The following is a 23163-nucleotide window of genomic DNA, read 5'->3' as shown; positions in this document are numbered from 1 at the left end:
AGCACAGTCGCCAAGAGGCACCTCCACTGGTAGCACACCATGCAGTAATGGTGTGAAGTTTTTCAGCACCCACAAGGTCCCCGTGCTCAGGAAGACACATGTACAGGCCAAGAAATGCTGACTCAGACCCAAAGAACACCCCCTGCATAGTCAAGCATGGAGGTGGAAACATGCTGAAGAGCTGTTTTCTGCTAAGGATACGGGACGACTTCACCGCATTGAGAGGCCGATGGACGGATCATTTACTGTAAAATCTATGACATGAACCCCCATCCCCCAATACATGCAAAAGAAGCCAATGAGCCTTTTTGACCAATTATATTAAAAATGAGCATCAACTCTTGTTACTCTGGCATCCCAGCACAGAGGGCCTACTTAGTCTAGAGATAACTGGCTGTCTAGAGAGTGGTTCTTAGCTCTGTCTGGAAAGCTTTGAGTCAAAGATTACATGAACAAGAAAGTTTGACTGAACCTACAGGTTAAAGTAAAACCTGTAGTTAAATGTAATGTTTAAAATCAGATCTTTTGGGGGGAAGAGTGAGGAGCATGACCGAGGAGGCCATGGCAGTTTTACCTGTGGCCCGTGAAGTATTAGTTCAAACAGTAGGCGATGTAAGAAAAGGGCAGTTTTGGCAGGAAGCTCACAAAATGTTTAGTGCACCAAGGTCAAGTCATGTAAAGGTTGCAGCAGGACCTCTCTGCCTGTGTGGAGGTAAATCTGTGCAGTTTTTTTCTATACTACTAATGGTGCAGAAATTCTCCTAACTGTCAGCAGCTGCTGTAGCTGCTCACAGATGCATTTTTTTTTTTTTAGATATTTAAATAAACACACTGACAGCGACTCACTAAAACTGAATTTGAAGTGACAAGAGCACCAATTGCAGCTCAAGCACTCTGCTGCTTCATTAAGGCCACTTCTGCAACAATGAGACTGGAAACTTTACATATAATTACTATTCAGCTTAAAACTGGCCACATTTAATCCAAATTAAATATTCTCATAAAATATTCATTTTTAGGAAGCGTCTCCACCGGCTGCCTCGGTCGGCTGTTGTTACTGTGGCAAGCAACCCTGAATGTAAAGTCCTGTCGACAGTCCTACATGTTGGTGCCAACTCAGGCACTGATCTGTCTAGAATAATCTCAGAGGAGTCGCCCTACTAGTCTGGTTATCCTGAGCCAAACTTAGAAAGAGCAACTGAAAGTAAATAATACTTTTACTTACCTCATCTGCTCAAACAGACTTCATATGCCTTCTGCAAAAACATGGAATTTAACAAATAGCTCAAAAAGTTTTGAATGAATTCTGATAAAACTCTGTAGGGGTGTAGAGCGAGGTCATGTTAACAATCCATTAAAATTAGGATCATATTCAACAAAGTCTTCAAGGTCACTTTCATGATTTATGGGTCAAAAACGGACAAAAACCCTTCGAACTTTGACACTATGATTCTTGCGGTGACTTTAATTTCATACCTGTCAGCATCTTTTTTTGTTTGTTTTTTTTGGATTTAGGAGAAGGTGGAGTTATCAGCTCGCACTGTCAACCTAGGCTAACAATTCGATCCTAAGTAACAAACTAATACACACTTTTTGACTGGCTGAACATCACAATCAGTGACACAGCACAGCATGTATTTTCTCAGATAATTACAGTAGACATCAACACTTTACGCAGGTGAGATGTTCCATTCACTGAGGTGAAGCAGACTTTAAGGTGAAGCAGACTTCCAGGCCTGATGAGTTATTTAGAAATGAGAAGAGTGAGAGAGAAATCTTTCTTTTTGTTTTGTTTTTAGCACCAGGCTATAAATCTGTTTTAACACATGAGTCTATGGGGGTTTTTGGACGCAGCCTAAGTGGTGATCATTATGAAAACTTTACAGCGAGAAGACAGCTGGGTAGCTATAAATATCTGCATTCAATTGAGACAACAGTTGTTTGGTGAGAGGAAAAACATTTGGGGCATTCTCCTGTTCCATTTTAAGTTTTCCTTTTCTCCTTTTCTCTTTCTTCTCTAACCTTGCTCAGGCTTAAAGTGTCCTCTTACCTCTTCTGTTTGTTTGTTTCTTCCTCCCCCTCATATGTAGGCGAAAGTTGAAGGCTGCGAGAAATGCAGCAGTCTTTTCAACAAGGAGGGACGGGTACGGGCCGCTGTGACCACAGCATCTGCCGGGGGAGCCGAGGAGACCGATGAAGAGAAGGAGGCTCTGAAAAACCAGCTGAGGGAGATGGAGCTGGAACTAGCTCAGACCAAACTGCAGCTGGTGGAGGCCGAGTGCAAAATCCAGGTAGGGTCCAGAGGTCAGAGTGTGAGTCATTCATTATTCTGACATGGGATGTTTCTTAAAGTTGAAAGTAAAACATTGTGTCATTCGTGTTGAAAGGAGAAAAAAAGGAGGCCACATTTCTGCTCTAATTACTTTATCACCCCCGAACAGGCACAGCAGCAGTAACCTGCAGCACAGGCCCAACAAATGAAAGCAGAACATTTTCTTTTAAGAAGATAGAGTTGAAGAAACCTGCAGCTTTATGCGACAGCTCGATTTAATTTACTAATTGAGGACAGTGCTGTGATCACAGGCTCTGAATCAACGTTAGCATGTAATGGAATCAGAAAAGAAGCATTGTTATTATAGCGGGGAGCTTTTAAACATTGCTGTGTTAAGTGTTTTTTTTAAAAACCCGTGTGAGCAGAGTGAAAAAATTGAGGTCTAGTTTCTAAATAGAGGCTTAAGGGGGAAAAATGCATTAAAGTGACTGCAACAAAGCGCTCTGTGTGGAGATTACTTGGAGTGATGATGAGGAAAGTTGAGGATTTTGTGTTGGACTCAAAGCTGCAAAGTAAAAGCAGTAAATAAGATATATTGCCTGTTTGGGCTGTAATTTCTTGCTCTCTTTCATCCAGGATCTGGAGCACCACCTGGGTCTGGCTCTCAATGAGGTGCAGGCCGCCAAGAAGACCTGGTTCAACCGCACACTCAGCTCCATCAAAACCGTCACTGGGACCCAGGGCAAGGAGACCACCTAACCTAACATTCCCTATCCACCCAGTTTCGACCGGATTATGTCTGGAGATCGGCGCAACTCATCACGCCGAAACCTCCGGACCTCTAACGTAACCCACCGGGCCATAACTTTGACATGAACATTAGCCGTTAAATCCCAGGATCACTTTGCTACAGGCTGTGTTCCTCCTAACAACAATATCGTCGTGTTTCCCTCATTCCTGATCTAATCTGCCCAGCACAAATCCCAAATGACTGCAGCCAACTGATGAGAAGGGGTTGCAAACATGAGATGAATGAATTACAGCAGTACCACTCTCTGAGACAGTGTGCTTCCAGCAGTCACATAAAGACAAGTGTTTAAAAATGAAAATAACAAAAAAACAGCATAATTATTTCTGTCTTTGTACTGCTGATATTAAAGACCCACAGAAGGAAGGTAAGGACACCTGAAATGTCTTTGTCCTTACGGGATAGAGAAGAAAACACTCCGTCCTTCCTTGCCGCTCTGTGTGCACTTCCCTTCTAAACTACTGGCACAAAACTACCAGTCCCTGTAAATGTTTTGTTTTAGGTACGAGAGCTAATAGATGCCTTTTTGAAACGGAGCATTTTCTAATTTACGTTGAACAATACCTTTTGTTGTTGTCTGTTTTGTTTTGCTTTTTTCTTGTACCTTGTCAAATATGCTTGCGTAAAGGGGAAACGTATGTGTGAATGTAAGAGCGCATGTTAATTTGCTTTGTTTTCGACTGTGAGGTGATGTTTGAGTGGATAAATATTTGACTAAAATAATGTGCAAAACTGTGTGTGTTCAAAAGAAAGAGCTGGAAAGTGTGCGTAAGCCCTAGGGAAAGAAAAAGCACTAAGGTTGTGAGTGTACGCCTGCATGCAAGCTGTTTGTCTAGTCTGCTTCAATGTTCAAGCGTGTATACGAACGATGCTAACAAGAGGTTTGATGACAAAGCCTTGATCTGAAGGTTGGTAAAAAGTGGTTGGTATAATTATGTAATTTATGATAAAAGCTGCTGTAATGTTAACCGACAGCTTAACCTTTCCTCGTGTCAAATTTCACACGCAGGGTTTGTTTGGTTTGGGTCACTTGGCGCAAAGAAAAGCTCAAAACCACGCAAACCTCTGTGTGTGCTGCACAAGCGTACTGTGAGAGTGTGAGGATAGCTGAAACACACAGCGATGCATCGTTTGCCAGAAAGCTTATGCACTGCTTAGAGGAAGTCTGAATCGGAAAACACACACAGACAGAAAGTTTGATTTCCTACTGCACTGAAGCCCACCTTTAAGCCCCGCCTCCCTCTACCTACGCCTCCAGCTGCACTGCAATCTTTGACCTTTTGACCAAGGTCCCATTTAATCCTTGGTTGTGCAGCACGCCAGGCACATTTCAGTCACACTTTTGGTTGTTAAAAAACACTGAACTAAAATGCAGACACACATGTGTGTGTAAATATATATATTTAAAAAAAAAGCTAGTTAAAAGTAGTCCCTCATGTCCACCTGCACAGAAGGTTATAATAACATGAGATCTGAAAGAAGATATGCAGTTAGCAGCAAAACCGTGCTCTGTCAACGAGAGGTCAGTCCAAAACACCAGCATGAAGGACACAGACGAGAGCGGGGAATAACCAGATAACGCATGACATCACAAGACCTGGGTGTTTGATGATGCAACAAGTTAAAGTTTGCGTTGTTGTGTGTCTCTATGCTATTAAGTCCAGTATCCAGTCAGAGGTAGCATCGAGGGATTAGATTGCTTTACTGGCTTCCAACGCAGAGCAAAAGCCCCGCTAACCCCACCCCCCAACAGATCGATGAATCCGTGCCTCGGAGCATTCGACGTGCTCAATCAGATCACAGTGCTGAGGAGACTTAAACATTAAGGTGGCGACCGACACTCCTGCGAACGCAGGGACAGAAAGGCCACACATGTGAAGACACCTGTGAGCAGCTCAGGAGTGTGGATCAGGATAATCCGTCTGTGGGGGTTGATGTAAAAAAGTGCTTGTGTGTTTTCATATTTAGCCAACTCAAAAGGGAGCTCATCAATATTCTAGTTTCTATTCATAATTTACTGCAAGACTGAAAAAAAAATGAGAAAAAGCGCAATTTTTCAAACTTACTGTAAATTGTATAAATTCTGATATGAAAGGTGTAATCTGATTGGCTTGTATTCTAGTGATGTCAGAGGAGGAGTCCGCATGAAGTTGAAAGAAACGAAGGGCCATCCCTCTAAAGGCACTGGGTTGTAAATAAGAAACATTAAAAAAAACAAAAAACCTAAATATTGAGTTTTTGTTTATGATTTTCTACTCTGTAACTATAACTAATGATGCCTACTTGTACCCACCCACCTGCTGCCGTGCTACAGTTTGATTCACAACAATGTTTTAATGTTCGTTTGTTTATTTGGGGCTCTTTTTTTTTGGCTCTAAGCTTTTCAGTCAGACTGCTGTTTGGTTAATTAAATGCCAAAACGTAGCTTTATCATCCAACGACAAAAACATTATCAACGTGTGCAAATTGTAATAGTGTAGAATGCACTGTGTATACTTCATGAATTTCAATATAAAGATATCAACAGAAGAATATCTGCGTGTCTTTCCGTTATTTTGCATCTTTATTTATTAAAAAAAAGACAAACAATATAAAATCGAATAAAGGTTAAAAGGAACTTTACAGGAGCACAGGGCTAAAGTGATAAAGTCTCAATATGATATTGTGGTTTGAAATGCCAACTGTTTATGATGTGAAAAAACTTTATCCTGGTTGTCACATTCAGTATTTTGCATACTGGGACCTTTTATGATTATGGAGGAATAAGATGAAACGGGGATGGAAAGAAAAACAGAAGGGAGCAGACCGCCCTGTGATCATGACGATGCTACAGATTAATTATGTTTGCACAGTAAGAGGAGTCAAAACAGTAAGATGATAGAAGATAGTCATTAAAGTAAGCCATTATAATCGTTAAGCAAAAGTGTTGTTGCTCAACTTGAAGTCCAGTGAGAGAAACTGCTGCTTCTCTGTTTTAGGTAACTGTGAACTTTGATAGGTAAAAGCATCACCTTACCCTCTGAGTGTGTGTGACCTTGCTCACTCCCATCAATATCTTCTTTCCACCAATTTCAACGAGAAAGGAATCACTGTTACTTTTAAAGCTATTAAAGTATTGAGAAGCCACAAAATGAATTAAAGCTTAAAACCTAAAACTTATTAGTATTTTGCTCCTTTAACTCTTATATCGCTTGAGTTTGAAGGCAGTATCTATAAAATAACACAAAAAAAGCCTTACATGTCAATATCCTCTTCAGTGTCTCGAGTTGGAATTGAGAAAGAGATAAAAGAGGCCCATGATGGTGATATAATGAGACTTCTCTTTGTGTCCTCTTGGGAGGTTCTGAGAGTTTTAAAGATGAAAATAAACCTGTTTCTGCTAGCTAATTATGTCTTGTGAAAACAGGCTATCTGTCAGACACTTAAACAAGCCTTTTCCCTCGAGATGCATGGAAAGCTCTTCGTAGCTTGTACGCACTTTGGCGCCGGTTCTATCGCTCATCTTCTCCCTCAGAGAACGTGCCTCAAAATGATGGGTGCATTGTTATCTGTGTCAGGGATGAGCTATTTTCTGCCTTCGCCTCAGTGTATGATATGTGCAATGTGCACTAGTTGAACTGGAGGTCTCACATATATCATTTGGAGTGTTTATAACTTAGATCTAGCCGATAAATTAACACCTTTAGTGACGACGGCAGTGGGGAGTTTGGCTCTGCAGCTGCAGATTGCAAAGAAGCAGGCATGAAAAGTTGGAAAGCCGGTAGCATACCGGGAGCTGCTGGAGGTAACAAACGCCAGCATTATGCAATCTGCTTCACACTTTATCCCCCTCCTTTTTCTAGCCTGCGTATAAGACTGTAAACAAATGGCACCAAGCACCAAAATAGAATGTCACAGGGACTGCTGATGGGTGCTGTCTTCGACTTTAATGGTTGTTGATGTATGAATCAGGGATGGAACTCTGTGTGTCTGTCAGAGAATATGCCTAAGAGGGGCAGTGTGACAGTATTTTTACAACCTCATAAACTTCCTGGCACCTGATCTTGTGAACTCACAAACAAGACTGAACTTGGCTTCTTTTGATAAGTTTATCTCTGAGACTAAATATTCATATGACTTAGCTTCAGATGTCAAAGGGATAAGTGGTAGGGTGAAGGTGGAAAAGTGTTCCACCCCGACTTCACTCTAGAGCCTCTGGAGCCTGTTAGAAAACAGAATTCATAAATTCAACAGTAGTAAATGCTGCAAATTTAGTATGTAATAAAAAATATTCCGCCACAGTAGATCCCTACAGGAATTCCTATACAGGAATCTACTGTCAACTACTGCTTTGATGAAAGCTGTTTCTGCAGAGTAGCATATCTGGAGATCTGCAAGAACTTTTAGACTTTCAGAATTTTAATTTAATAAATATGTGAAAATGTCTGACTCTTTACAGTTTAAATTCCTATTGGATTCACTCGCTGAACTGTACCTTGTGTGCTATGGGAAATAAGCCGTATGGCTCATCTGCTTATATCTTGTTGAATTCAGGTCGTTAGATCCACAAATAGCATTGAATATTAGTAGCACAGGACACGTGATCACAGCCTGTAAGCAAAGAAAATTTGCTGGAATTATTAACTGAATCATTTCTAAGTGATTAGCCCTTCGACAGACTGACGACCTGTCCAGGTTGTATCCTGCCTCTTGCCCTAAGACAGCAGGGATAGGCTCCAGCGCCCCCCATGACCCTGAAAAGGATAAGTGGATAGATGGATTTCTAAGTGATTATTATCCTCACACTGCATTGCTACTCCCGATCTTAGGGTTTCCCTACCTCTGATATCCCACTTTAATCACTGGGTGTATTAATAATTTAAATACTTTGTCAAATAAAATCAAGCTCTTCAGTCATGTTAGCTAGCTGGAAAGCAGGCTACATCATAAGTAAAATAAGTAGTTGGTATTAGGGGTGCAATGATACTCGTATCGATATTGAACCGTTCGATACAGTGCTTTTGGTTCGGTACGCATTTGTATCGAACAATACAAAAGTTTTAATTTATTTTATCAACTTTCCTTCTGACGATGCTGTCCGTGTTGAGCGCTCAGTGGATCTGCGTTCGACTACTCCGCCTAGGCTGCACTGAGCGCAGCGCAAGCTAGCAAGACAGAAGCTAAGCTCATTGCAACATGGCTACTGCCTCAACGCTACCTGAAATTGAACCTCCCCCACCCTCATTCAGATCTGGTGTTCGGAACTATCTTGGTTTTCATGTGAAGCATGACCCTGATGGTAAGCGCGTCATGGACAAAAGAAAAACAGTATGTCGGATGTGCCACGCAATGCTCAATTACATTGGTGGGAGCTAGTGTGTTAGCGCAGTTAGCTCGTTAACGTGTTGACACCGTCCAGCCCCACGCACGGGGCGATCTGCGGTAACTCGTTAACGGAGATTTGCCGTGTTATGGCGTTAATGTCAGTTTAACAAGATTAACGCTGACAGCACTAGTGGGAACACAACGAATATGACTGCACATTTACACCAACATCATCCTAGTGCAAAGACAAGTGGAAGCAGACAAAAACAACAAGCACGCATGCTACAAACTTTACCCGAGTCATTTAGACAGCCACATGATTCTCCTGAGAGCCATTTCTCTGTAATAAACTCTCTTTTCCAAAGATGAGTGATTTCTCGATCAGATAGATTTATTTTTTTTTATTTTGTTGTTTCAGCAACATTAAATTTAAAAACTGTACTTTTGGGTTAAAATGTATATTTATAATTTTAATAAATTATAAATTAAAAAGGCATGAACATTTTTTGTATCGAAAAAATATCGAACCGTGACACCAAAGTATCGAACCGAACCGTGAATTTTGTGCATCATTGCACCCCTAGTTGGTATATATATTGGCTAATAAGGCTCTTGAAAAACATTTATACATAAAGGATTTAGCTGTTTGATCCAAGATGCTAGTTGTCTGTGGTTTTATTTTTAATCTCTCTGCAGCTATTTTGACTTCCCCCCCCCTGCTCTCTGTTTCATCGATCATGTATCTGTTTGTGTTTCCTATTTTGCTCTTATTGACGGAAGGGAAAGGAGACAAAGAAATGAGTGGTCACTTATTCACACTCAGTTGTAATCTAATTTTTACATAACACTCAGCCTCTTCCTTTATGGATGGTGTGTGAATGTTTGGATATTTTCAGGTGAAAAGGTGAAAATCCTGAGCGGTGGATCTTGTTAGTTTCATCTCTGCTGCCTCATTTGCTCAGGTGAGGATTGTGGAGAATGCAAACCCTCCACCGCTTCAGGAAATATATGTGCTTCGGTTAAAATTTCACACATCTTTGTTGTGGCCAATTACTCTGCTATCATTGCCTTCTTAATGAATAATTAAGCCTGAGGGTATTCTCGCAGGAAGCCGAGAGCCGTGACATTTGATTATCATGGTTTTTGAGTTCGATTTGGAGTGTTGAGGAAAAATAATGAAAACTTCCTGTCTAAAACATTTGCCAGTCGTGATTTTGTGTATATCAGATGGACTAGGTGCCTTCTCCTATCAGTCTCAGTAGACAAATCCACCAAATCTGCACCTTTATATTTGGACTTGATTTTCTTATACATGAGGTCGCTGTGTACTGAGCTCACATTAGGAAAATGGACTGAGAAATATGATTTTTATAAAAGTCAAAGGTGGTAATGTTTAAATTAAATTACTGAGATTTCAAATGTGTTAGCAAATAGGAATAAAGATCTGGATTTATACGTGTTATTGTAAAGATGTTAGAGCTGCTCTCTGCACTGCCAGAGGTCACAGGAGAATGGTCAGATTGTTTCAGGCTGACAGAACAACAACAGTAAGTCAAATGTGTGTGTGGGTGGGGGTGGGGGGATATATGTGTATTGAGAGTGTGGGGAGTGAGTTGGAGGGTGGGGTGGGCTGCTTTTAACTATGTAAAGCACTTTGTGCTGCATTTTTTCTGTATGAAAAGTGCTTTATAAATAAAGATTGATTGATTGATTGAAATAACCACTTGTTACATGAGGGTATGCATCTCTGAATGCACAACACATTGAACCTAGATGGGCTCCAGCAACAGAAGACCAGATGGGAAACTGAGGCTACAATTCATATGTGCTCACCAGAACTGGACCATAGAAGATTGGAAAATGTTTCCTGGTCTGATGAGTCTTGATTCTGCTGGGACATTCAGATGGAAAGGTCCAAATTTCAACATGAAAGAATAAATCCATCCTATTCTGTATCAGCAGTACAGGCTGTTGATGTCCAGTCTATTGTCCAATAGAGCACATCTGGGATGTGGTAGAACAGGAGATTCCAATCAGTTAGCTGACAAATCTGCAGCAACTGCATGATGCTGTCATGTCAACATGAACCAAAATCTCTGATGAATGTTTGGTACCTTCTGAAGTCATGCCATGAATGATGAAAAAAGGGGACCAAACCAGTACTACCAAGGGGTAAGTAATAAAGTGTGTATATTTTGTTACAAACTGTTTATGTGGTTGTGGCAATAGATTGTTGATAATCTTACATAGTAAGCCAAACATAGCCAAATAAGTAAGTAAAGAAGAATAGATAGTTTTCTGCTTCCTCACTGTAGTTCGAGGTGTGATGACATGTGCTTGTGCTTTGCACAACATGTCTCAATCACCTATTCACACACTTTTTTCTTCATCTATCTAAAACTAACACACCAAAGAACGCACCAGGAGCAAATCTGGCTTTGGTATCTTGCCCTAGGATACTTTGTGATGCAGCCAGGGATCGAACCGCAGACCACCCATAAACACCTGCTTAATTAAAATGGACCTATTTTGCTCAAATGAAGAAATAAAACTGCAGACCAGTCAGTCTTATATTTGTCAAAATATGCTAGAATTATCACACAGTTTACCAACCATACAATCTGGGTTTAGATCCCGTGTGGTTGTGGCATTCGAATAAAATAGCTACTCTAAATGTAGAGCTGATATTTGATGTTGTGTTGGCTTTAGCTGTTTGCTGGCCTTGTTAAATCTTCACCAGCAATGTTGTCATCTATAAACAGGCACTGATGTCCTCTGTCAGGGGGAGAGGAATGAGTCCTGTCCAATTAATCTGATTTGTGAGCATATCGTCGTTTCTTGTTACCAGCTGAAATACAATACAGGCCATCCCAAAAAGTTGTCAGCAGTCCAAGGTCATTTATTACCCCACAGTGTATGAGTCTGCACCTAGCATACAGATGACTCTGGTATTATATTGAGTCTTATTAGTTTTCCAGATTAGTGTGTACATAAGCGAGCGTGCACAAAGCCAGGTTTCAAACTGTGGTGTTTCTGCTTCAGTTAATTTTTAATCACGTACATCCTCCTCTACTTCTGAGCAGTCATTGTAAAACAAGTCTTTATAGAAGACAGTTGTTTCATTGTATTAAGGTTTTATCATGTTAATGGGACCTGGCATGCAAATGGATCATCCCATTCAGATTTCTGACACCTCTGTCTGCATTTTCAAGGGAAAATAATACCATAAAACAGTACTTTAAGCCTGAATTAATGCATTAATTCTACCACAATTGACACAATGTACTAATACTGAGCAGGGTTTAATTTGTCAGGATGGCTGTCATAGTCTGGCGAGTTTAGACGTCATCCTTGCTGTCCTCTTTGCTTTCTGTCAGATGAAAAAGGCATGTCGTTTTTCTCTGTTGTCTTTTTTAGGAAACAGCACGCACAGACACTTATTGCTGTGTTGGATGATTGGCAGCTATGGCTGTGCGTTGATGGTGTTGACTACTGGAGATGTCACTGGATACTCAGACTCAGCCATAAGCAGTACTGCTTTAGAGAGGACTGACAGCTTATGTTTCTAAACCACTATGTGCTGAAACTCTTAGAGAAACTTACCAATTATTGTCCATAACCTTGAGTCTGACATTATGGCGTGACATAAAAAAACATAAAGATCCTCCATCTTTAAAGCATCTGACTTGAAACTGCTTTCATTTTTCAGCATGACAATGATCCTAAACACACAGACAATAAAAAGCATACCTGGATAGAAACTATCAGTAATAGATTGGCCTCTCCAGAGCCTGGACCTCAACAATATTGAAGCAGTGTGGGATCATCTTGACAGAGAATGAAACATAAGGCAGCCAACGTCCAATATCAAATTTTAAATTGGTTTGCAGCTTCTATTGATAAAGACCTAGTAATTAAATAACAGATAAGCAATTAAATGATAGTAAAGTCCCAGTTTGTTTAATGATCTTCTATAGGAATTTCAGTAAAATGTTTTTTTCTGTAATTTTAGACATTTCTTACAATTATTATGTAGGAAAACTAAAAAATACAGTTGAACTTCTTTACCTTATATTCAGACATCTCAGGGATTAAACACTGACAGAAATGTTCACTGGTCCGTCCCACGTAGAAACAAAGTGAGCTGTACGTGGCCCACCATGTAAAATCTGTATGACATCCCTGATGTACACATTTCCCATGTTCATAACAAAATACAAATAAATGATGTTGTTTCAAGACTATTGCACAGTAATGTATTTTAGATAAAAATCTAGATCTATTTTATGGTCAGACCCTTTTGATAGGCATCAGTGTGAGACAATTAAAAAAAAAGATACTCAGATATTGATTTTAGCACTTTCTCAGTTTTATTTTCAGTTCATCAAGCATTGGTTACTGTATGTCAAGAACAGTGACAACCACAGATCATCACTGATGTTAATGCTGCTACTAATTAAACAAACTATACAGCGAATTCAAATCACGCTCGTCATTCTTTATCAGTGGCCTCTGTTAAGCAGAACCTTGTAGAGTTTCACAAAATGTAACTTTGATCATTTAATGTCTGTGAAGGTTCTCAGTCATCCAGGTCATCGTAGTCAAAGGAGCTTGCAAAGAAAAGCGTCTGGACTTCTTTAAGTTGCTTGAAGACGTTTCACCTCTCATCCGAGAAGCTTCTTCAGTTCTAAGGTCAAATGGTGGAGAGTCCCAGATATAAACCTAGTGGGAGTATCCCCCCACAGAGGGACAAAAGGACCCCCTGATGATCCTCTAATCGCCTGTGCCAAGGTGTGAAACTGGGTGTGGGACCCAATCAGCCAGAGTTTCGGGTGTGTTCATTGTGAAACCTGGCCCCACCTTATCATGCGAATTCCTGAGGTCAGATGGCCCAGGATGTGAGTGGGCGTTAAGGCGTCTGGGAAGGGATCTCAAAACTGGATTATAGATGGCAGAGAGTTGGTGTCGTAAACCCCCGCCTCTGTTCAAAGATGGTCGCTCACAGTGGACATAGATGGCTTCTTTCACTCCTCTTTCAAACCATCTGTCCTCTCTGTCCAAAATGTGAACATTGGCATCCTCGAAAGAGTGTCCTTTATCCTTAAGATGCAGATGGACTGCTGAGTCTTGTCCTGTGGAGGTGGCTCTTCTGTGTTGTGCCATGCGCTTGTGAAGTGGCTGTTTGGTCTCTCCAATGTAGAGGTCTGAGCATTCCTCGCTGCACTGTACAGCATACACCACATTGTTAAGTTTGTGTTTTGGCATTTTGTCTTTCGGGTGAACCAGTTTCTGTCTGAGTGTGTTGCTGGGTCTGAAATACATATCATATTTATATCTGGGACTCTCCACCATTTGACCTTAGAACTGAAGAAGCTTCTCGGATGAGAGGTGAAACGTCTTCAAGCAACTTAAAGAAGTCCAGACGCTTTTCTTTGCAAGCTCCTTTGACTTTGATCATTTAATGGAACAAATAGATTCTGTGAGCAGATATCACTTCATCAATTCATAGGCAGCATCATAAAACGGTGTATTTTATTCCCCTTTTGGTCAAAGACAAAAAAAAGGAAGATATTTACAGGAAAAAGAAAACAATCATCACTCATGAGATGCTATTTTTGCCAAAACATCATTATTAAAAATTAAAAAAAGGGGAAAAAGAAATATGAATCCTAACAGGGTAGATGCACCCAAAACAACCCTTACACACAAGTAGTTCAAAAGATATATAGATGTATATATATGTATTTATCCATATATATTCTGTATATATGCTTCTCTACAAAAAACAAGTTTACTCTTTATACGAGTAAATACATTCTACTCTACAATCACCATAACGACTGTGTACATTCCCAACCAAAAGACTTCGATCATTTATCAGGAGGACGATGGACGTGAACAATCCATGAATTATGACCATGCATGCTTGATGTGACTGCAGTGCTGTATATGTATGTGTGTATGCATGCGTCTGCATGTGGGTGTGTTAATACATACCCCATCGCCCCACCCTCTGACATAAACGCACACACCCAGAGAAAATGATCTGTTCTGCAGTTAGTCTGTGCCTAAGCAGTGGAAACATAATCCAGGATCTATTTCTGCAGCGCTGCAGAGTTTCAGAATCACTTGCGGATGGACTTTCCGGGTCTTCCTACGGCACTTCTCTCGTTGCTTCCAGACAAATTTAGCATGATCCCCAGATTTAAACCCCAACTTTCTGTGCTAATGCAAGAGTGAGCAAGACAGGTTTTCTTTCAGATTTACACACAGGAGAGCATTCTTTTTCCCCCTTCTTTCCTGACATTTCATAACTGTCTAGACAGATCACATCTCTCACTTCTGAGACTGCAGGATGATCAGATTTGTGAAGCAAAGGCTTCGTAGTCTTTGGTGTGTAGATGAATCCCATCGTGTAGGGAAAAAAACCCCTCCTTGTTTTCCAAAGGCATTCATGCATTTTCCTTTTTGATCTGGCAGGAGGAGAAGAGGGGCCTTTGGGAAACATGGCTATATCTCCAGATATAAACGGGGAGCAAAATCTCTCCGATCTCTTAAACCATTGAACCTATCGCAGAATTTAAACACTCAAATCTCCTGCATGTGTTGCCACTTTTTGGAGACAACACTCTTTCTTCTTTTCTTCTGATAGCTTAATTTATCACACAGGTAACTGCCATTTCAACAAAAAAGCAATGTATGTACAGTGCTACAGACAGCCTAGTATAAAGCACTAATAAATGGAGCAGGTGTGGGTGTGTTTTCTCAGCTATACATGGCTCATATCCTAATGTACAAACAAGGTCCAACCACTTGTGTGACTCACATAGTTCACAAATACTCAATCCATGGAGCAAAGAGTGTCATGTCGACTCAGTGCGCTTGGCTGTTATTGTCGGTAAAAGCTGAAATATTTACACATTTGAGTACATGTGTGCTTCTGTGTGTGTTTGTCTTGTTGCATACACGTGCGTGTCAGGTAGCCCTGAGTACAATGCGTGAGTGTATTGCTCGTGCGTCTTTTGTGCTTTTTAGATTTACAGGTGTAGTTTTTGTTGAACGCCCACCAGAGGCAGTGTAGATGCAGAATAACAGGGATGTATCTGTGTGCCGCTGTTTACTCGTTTATAGTGATCTTGGGGACTACTAGAGTAGGAATGACATCCATCAGTGGGACTGGAATCCAGAAAAGACAACCAGTATGTTCTAAAACATTATTCACACTGGCATTTCTTTTCAAGCCGCTCATAAGTGTTTCCAGAAAAAACACATCACTGCAATATTTTCTATTCTGAGACACTTTGGTGGAGTACGGCTGGTTTTGTCACTGACCTAATAAAAGCGGAAGATATCTAGTCAGTTCATCAGTCAGCCTCCCTTCAGTCTCTCAATATACTATATTTAACTATATTTTGAATTCTTTCCTCTTTCTTCTTATTTTTCTCTCTCTCTTGGTAATTTCTTTTAAATCCCCAAACAACTTGGATACTTGGAGTATATTTTCTCAGCTGAAACATCAAGCAGATTTCTCATCTCCTTACTAGATTACTAAGAAAAAAATATGCTTTTAGATATGGTGGTATCATTTAGGAGACAGCAGCTCCCCAATAAATAAAAAATACTGCTGACTGGAGGAGCCACTGCCTGCACATTCCCGCTAAGCTGCCTGTGCCAGGTTTAGACTGACCCGCTTTCTCTGTGCTCTCAACCTCGCCACCCTTCGTCTGAATACGGTTGTCCGGCCAACAGACTAAAAGGACTGGGTCAGTAGTCAGGGTGACTCCTCCAATGTGTCTGTACAGTCTGAGGGGAAATGAAAAGGTTGCTCACTGAGGTATGACTGTCTGCCTTATTAATGTGGACCATCTGGAGAGTGAGAAAGGGGCAGAGAGGGGGAGCTGAAGGCAGGGCAGGGAGGAGGGCATTTTAGAAGAAATTCTCAGCTGATAGAGGTCTGTTTCCACACAGCTAACCTCAAAGTTATTCACCTCCACGTGAATTCCCCATGTAAATGAAAAGTAAGAGCAAAGCCTGCTCTAAACTTTATTCTACACTTTTAGAGATCAAACAAGAGCGGCTCTCTTCTTTAATGGAAAACCACTATAAAAAGATTGAAAAGAAAGAAACAGTCATTCACAGCAAAGACCCACAGCCAATTAATAAATCGAGATCTAGTTTGTGTGAGACATCTTAACTTAATTGTGCTCCATGTCAGAGCAGTAATATTTACTCTTGTAAAGCCAGGCTGTCATTAGGATTTCAAACAACTGTAAATGAAAGATTGAAGATTTAATAACCGTATATTAGAGATTATAGACACATTATGGGAACAGGAAGTACACAACAGCCTCCATTTTGCTACTCGACCTCTCAGTCGCACGACAATTATCACCATCCTTGCAAAAATTGTCAAGTTCTTTTCATTTTCAGCGTAGTAATGTCGCAAAATCTCACTCTAATTCGGCTTATTGTTTAGAAACGCTGACTTTAGAGTCATGCTGTGTCTATCGGCTTTTTCTCAGATGTCTTTTTTTTGTTGAATCAAAGCCAGCAGAAACACAGGAGATCAAACTTGCGCCCAGATCAAGGCGAATGTGAGGAGAATCAAAGGTTTTTGATGCACATTTTGTAGCTTCTGCTGACTGACATCTTCTCTCTACTAAAGGTTAAAAATAAGAAAGAACAGAGATAAAAAATCTTCAAAACCATGTGAGAAACAAAAAAACCCCCCCAAACATCATGCACAGCAACGGCGATTTACATTTTGTGTTGTGGGCAAGATCCCTTGTACAGATCAGCCATCAATGACAAGTCTTAAACTATCGAACATATTGATCACATACACACTAATTAAGTCAGATACGGGATGAAATGTGGTTTGGGGGTGAAAGTGGTTTGCAAAGTGGCCTGCAGAGGTGCACAAGCCACACAAGCCTAGAGACAGGCAACCTTCCATAGACAGGGAAACGTGTGTATTGAGTGAATGGTTGACGGCCACCGCCCGGTGAAATCGATCACAGACAGAGTGACGTACTGAAAACCTCCTTGTAATTCGTCACTGACAGGTTGCCTATAATTTGCGTGCAGAAGCAGATTTGTCCGCAAGCACTCAACCGACTGCTGTCCAAGCGGTAGTGAACATGAAGTAAGTGTCACGCAAACTGAAAAAGGGGATAGGTTCATCTGCAACCAAAGCAACCATAAGCCACGGGGTCATTTACCAGTCTCTAGGTCTGAGTGACTACAGCCTCAAACAGTGAAGTTTACATGAGATTAACCACTTGGCTGTGTATAACCAGCAGACGTGGGCTGGCACTGATATCAGCTGATCTGGAGGGATTGTGCTTCATTTGATGCCGCAAAATCAAATCCAAACAGAATCTGAATGGACTGCTTTAGAATTTACAGTTACCTAAACTGCCAGTAATTTTATGACATAAATTGTGCTATAACAGTAGTACTACACAATCAACTACTCAAAATTTTAGGATGACATGAAAAGCTAATTTGCCTTCCTTTACTGTACAATTATGTCAAAAGTTTGTGGTCATTGACCTGGTCATCTTAGCCTCAATATTTAGAGACACATGGCTATGACCATATCCACAGATTGAACTTTTTCTTCCCTTATACAACTGAGCTGAACACCAAATGCGAATCTGATACTTAAATTATTTTCAGGTAAGGTAACATGAGGCCAAAGACAGCTTTGACACTGATAACTACGTTCATGTACAACGATGATTAAACTGCATTCTCAGTCCAAACTCCTGATGACCCAAATCACATTTCTGTGAAAAAACTGTCCCAAATATTAATTTGTATTGTATCTTTCCCAACCTGTAAGATGCTCATGTGTTTTCGCTACCAGCAGCATCACTTCCATTCAGCAGAGAACAGCCACAGAGAGCTGGAGGAAACAATGTGTGTGAATGTGTGTGTCTGCAGAAAGAAGAAACAGTGAAGTTCCAGTGAGCTGTGCTTTTGGTCCCTATAAGGCTTGCGGGACGGAGCTGATGTGTGATCTGTACCGAGGTGGTGGTGTGTCCATTAATGGAAGAGGGAGGAGCGTGTACATCCAAGCATACACATACTGTAACAACAGTATTCCCTGCCAGCAATGAGACTATAGAAAATGTGCTTTCTGACAGGAATAGTGTGCGTTTGTCTGTGTGTCAGTGTGTGGTTATAAGTGTGTTCAGTAGCGAGCACCTCTGGTCCGGGCAGTGTAAACAAACCTCGGGCAGCAGAGAGCGTGCTCAGAAAGGCTCAGAAAGACATCAAAGATAGAGGAAAAGTAGGAAGGAAGGAAAGAAGGAAGCATTAATAGTCTAACAGCACAGGTTATAGGAATACCAAAGATAATATTGCCTCTCCTAGAACTAGCTTCAATTGCTCAGTGTATATAAAATTGGAAGAAAGCTATACTGTGATATTACAGTTACATTACACTTTATAATTCTAAAATAATTTATAACAACAATAGTTATATTTTATAGAGTATTTACATAAATACATCATCATATACTAATATTGTCAACACATTGTTATAGAAATACACCATACATATATGTGTGTGTGTATATATGTGTTATATTATAGCCACACGCACACATACATTGAATATACAATCAAAATAAGCTATTGCAATGCTGTGTTGGGTAAAACTTTGTTGGACATTCACATCTTCTCAAGTAAGTAAGTAAGCTCAAAGAGAGGAGTTCAGGTGTATTGCTATAAGAAAGACCAGCCCAGCCCTGCACAGTCACAGCTGAACGTTTCTCGTAAAATCCGAGTATTGCTTGTTGTAAAGTCGCTCTCCTCTGAGGAGATGATCTGGGTGAAGAGACGAGGAAACAGAAAGAGGTGCTTTGTGCCTCTCGGTCGATGGTTCAGATAGTTTCTGCCTTTTCTTTTTTTCTCAGGAGGAAAGTTTCGTCAGTAGACTGATCAAACTGAAACCGTTCTGAATGTGTGAATCCATCAGCTGGGATTCAAAGGCAGCCCGCATTAGACGGAGAAACAGATGGGCATGTGTGCAGCCAGGTAAGTGTGAAGAGCGCCTCCAACAATGTGCTGCCTCTAGAAGTCAGAGAAGAGATCCTGTGGACCCAGATGAATGATAAAAGGAGCGATGGTGCGCGGCTGGTAGAAAGGATTGTCAATAAATAGACCACCTGCAGTGACGAAGATCAGAGAAAAAGGAAGATTGATTAATTAGTACACTTTTTTAAAACACTTTTTTAAAGTGGTATATAAGTATATTAACTATATGAGTGTATTTAAAATAGCGCAGAATGTAGAAATGTGTGTAGAAATGTCCTGTATATTAAATTAAAGCAATAGTCAAAACACTTTGGGAAATATTCTTAATGGCTTTTTTGGAAGATAAGAAGATGAGAAGATCAATGCCGCTTGTCTAATGAATATGAAGATGCATCCAAAGGACACTTAGTTTAGCAAAAATACTAGTAACAGGGGGAAACAGCGAGCCTCTCTCTGTCCAAAAATAGGACAAAAATAGGATCTAGGGGCGCCAGGAAGACTAATAGTTACACTTTTAGTTTATTTAACACACTGTGCTAAATTGTGTTATTAGGATCTGTAATACCTCTCGTGGCTGTGGAGCTGATTTTTCAGAAGAAAACTGGTTGCTTTAGAAGAAATGTACATTTTCCAGTCAGAACATTAAAAGAAGTGTCTAGTTAAAGGTCTGTCTCACTGGGTCGGACCATCGTGATAGGACAGAAAGACAATGTGCCTTATTACACTGCAAAAACTGGTGAGGAAAGGCTGGGGGAACACAACAAAGAACCCAAGCTTTTAATTCAGGCTGCACAGTCCAAGAACAAGTCTGATCCTTGGTGGCACCACCCTGCAACCAGACTCAAAGGGTTGTCTGCTGGTGTCCAGGTGGCAGATATAATTGGACACCCCTGGGGATTCTATGCCCATGTCCTGTAAAGGTGCAGAGTAAGACACTAAAAATCATGATAATTTAGTTTCTGCTGCTTTAATTTCAGCCACATTTCTACAATGCGAGCTCCTGAGCTTAGCTTGGCTAGCTGTTCCCCCTGCTTACAATCTTTATGTTAAACTAACTAACTTAAAGTGCAACAAAGCCATAAAACATATTTCCCTAAATATCAAAACCAGTAAATATTCTCTATGGATCTTTGGGTCTTTATGCATTGAAATAATATCAACCTGAACAAAAAGAATAAGAGAAAAAAACAAACACAAAATGGAAGAAGTGGTAATAGTGTTCAATCGTGTAAGATTGAAGTTAACGTCTCAGAAGGACAGAGATTATTTAAGGGCTTTATAACAACTCAGAGGAGCTCAACCAACCATTGGACAAGACATTGGGTCCTCTCATCCAATGGCTGCGCCTCATAGCCGTAACCATGGAGACGTCCTCGAAGGGGGGTGTGGTTATCACTTGCTGGTTGGATGACCAAGACGTGGTTGAAGGGCCACGGGCAGAACTCTGTCTCGATTGGCACTCTTTGACTGGTGTGTTGATGGAATAAGCTTGAGTTTCACCTTCACTGCACTCTATTTACATTGAGCCATTTTCCTCTTAGTTATTATTTATAAAGACTGTTTTTTTCTTTACAATCATCTTATAGAGGATAGTTTTAAGCCCAGGTTTTAGTGGTATTATTGGTGCTGGTGCTTAGCATCGAGGAAAAAAAATGAGCAAACACAACAAACCATACTGACAATGACACTGAAAATTATGAAACAACAACATGAAAATGCTGACGGTGAAGTATGATTCACGGAGCTACAACTCGAATGTCAGGCAAAGATGAAAAACACTGATTTAAATGTCTGTGCAGAACATATTAAGTTTATTATTTGTAGGATGATTTATGCTAGTGAGGTCCTTTTAAGCAATGTCAGTATTCTTCTGTTGCAAAAGACTGCCGTTAGCTCACATTACAACAAATGCAATACTGTAGGCGCTAACTCTGAGAGCTGCGGGAAACCTGCCGAATATTAATTCCACATGCAGTAATGAGATCGTGCAGCTGAATGCAAGATGGAGGATCTAACTAGGGCGTTCTAAATTCATCATGTCGTCTTTGTCTTTTTCTCTGAGTAATCTTTAAGCTGAAGGTCAAAGAGATGAATTGAGAGGTGACGAGGTACTGAAATTCAATATTTGCAAATGCATGAGCTTGGAATATTAACAGTACTAGTACTATTTATAGGTTTAATAGTGTAGGTTTTATAGTACTATTTGCAGGTTTGAAAAAGGATAGGTAAATCTGTCTACGTTAGGTGACATAAGTACAAATCCAGTCCAAACAGAACCAAAGAGGAAGGCGCTACTCTATTAAGTTCCTTCGTAGCTGAAAGCCTTTAAATGAGATATACAACAGGAGCTGTTCAGCTTTTATTGAAGATAAACTTTATTTTGCAGCATTGATGATTTGTTCCTATACATCTTTCACACCACTCACATTATTTTCTTTGTACACAGAATATGTGTGATGTGTGTGTCATATTGCAAAGGATATCATCGTCTTTAGCAAGGAAAGAACAAAATAACAAAAGGCTAAATATATATATATATATATATATATATATATATATATATATATCGATAGAAATATGGATCGATAGATATATTACTATTTAGACTCAAAGAATGAGGTAACAATTCACAGTGCAAATCCTTCAAGTTTTTAAATGTTTTTATATCTTAAGAACTTAAAACCTGCAGGGTTTCTAATATTCATAAAAGTTTTTGGAACCAAAAACAATATAAAATAAGCAAAAAAGCACTTTTACAAATCTTCAGCTCAAGTCCTTAATCCTTTCCCCTTCGTCATACTGTAAAAAAGAACAAGAAAAAAAACTGTCTCCCTTCTACAGAAAACCTAGGTGCATTTTGGTATGGCGTGTCTCTTATGCTAAAAGAAGTGGTAGTGGGGGACGGGGTAGGCGGGCACTTTCATGACAGGCAACAGAAGCATTCTCTTGGGCAAACCTAGAGGGGAGACATGAGAAGAGCATAGCTCTGCATGAGTTCTGGGGAACAAATAACCAATGCTCACTATGCTAAGAGCATGTCCATCAAACACCCGTCACACTAGACAAGCAGGTTCCCAGAGGTAGAAGTGTAACTGCGTGAGAAAAAGCAGGAATGTATGCACACGAGGTGACAGCCTTTATTAGTGGTTTACCACAGAAGACAAAGCAGGAGTTAAAAAGAAAAGCTAAAGTTTAATTTTGTACAATTCTGTTAATTTCAGTCTATTTGAGTCAATTTAAAAGCGTTGATTTCACAATCCCGTTATTTATTATGATTTGGAATATGGTGACCAGCAGGGCCTTTAGACAATCAGACGGGATTTTCCTAGATTTTTTTCTAGATTGTAAAGGCAGTAATAATTACGCCAGGTTGCACTAGAATAAAAAAAAAAAAGGTTTAATCAGTGTGACTAATCCGATAATTGCTCTTGATCGCAACAATAACACTAGTGTGTACACTGGTAATGTTAATAATGATGATCAAGGCTTTAAAATTAGGAATGAAGGGGTAAAATAAAGAGAAAGAATCACCTGAAAAATAGGTAATGAAACAGAAGCTGGTGCTCGCATTGTTCCGTAACTGACACTGTAGTAATAAATCTAACAGCTTATGGAATAATCAGAAGATAGATAGCCTAAAGTAAGTGGAGTGGAGCTACACTATCAGGCTGCATCAAGGCCTGTTAGAAGGGAAATATTTTTGAACAGCGAGGAGACACAAGTGACTTTGGGG

The 23163-nt window shown here is 40.2% G+C and overlaps 2 protein-coding genes across 5 annotated transcripts in view; one reads left to right on the top strand and one right to left on the bottom strand.

Annotated features, from left to right (window-relative positions):
* Positions 1-5612, top strand: part of rabgap1 (RAB GTPase activating protein 1) — a 76500-nt gene extending 70888 nt beyond the window's left edge. For both annotated transcript variants that reach the window (XM_082539178.1, XM_082539177.1), the window contains 2 exons: positions 2091-2291; positions 2909-5612. In XM_082539178.1, coding sequence (XP_082395304.1) covers positions 2091-2291; positions 2909-3031 — 324 coding nt within the window. In that variant the 3' untranslated portion in view covers positions 3032-5612. The remainder of the gene's footprint in view (positions 1-2090; positions 2292-2908) is intronic.
* Positions 5613-16660: 11048 nt separating this feature from the next.
* The window catches only part of strbp (spermatid perinuclear RNA binding protein), a 101514-nt gene continuing 95011 nt past the window's right edge, over positions 16661-23163 (bottom strand). For 2 of the 3 annotated variants that reach the window (XM_082539184.1, XM_082539183.1), the window contains exon 19: positions 16661-19561. In XM_082539184.1, coding sequence (XP_082395310.1) covers positions 19467-19561 — 95 coding nt within the window. In that variant the 3' untranslated portion in view covers positions 16661-19466. Of the gene's footprint in view, positions 19562-21781; positions 22387-23163 lie in introns of those variants that run through there. The other variant, XM_082539185.1, reaches the window with a different exon arrangement.

This window comes from Aulonocara stuartgranti (genome assembly GCF_965226115.1).
Source record: "Aulonocara stuartgranti genome assembly, chromosome: 7".
NCBI classification, from domain to species: domain Eukaryota; kingdom Metazoa; phylum Chordata; class Actinopteri; order Cichliformes; family Cichlidae; genus Aulonocara; species Aulonocara stuartgranti.
Note: the sequence above shows the minus strand (reverse complement) of the source record. Positions and strands in the feature narration are given on the sequence as shown.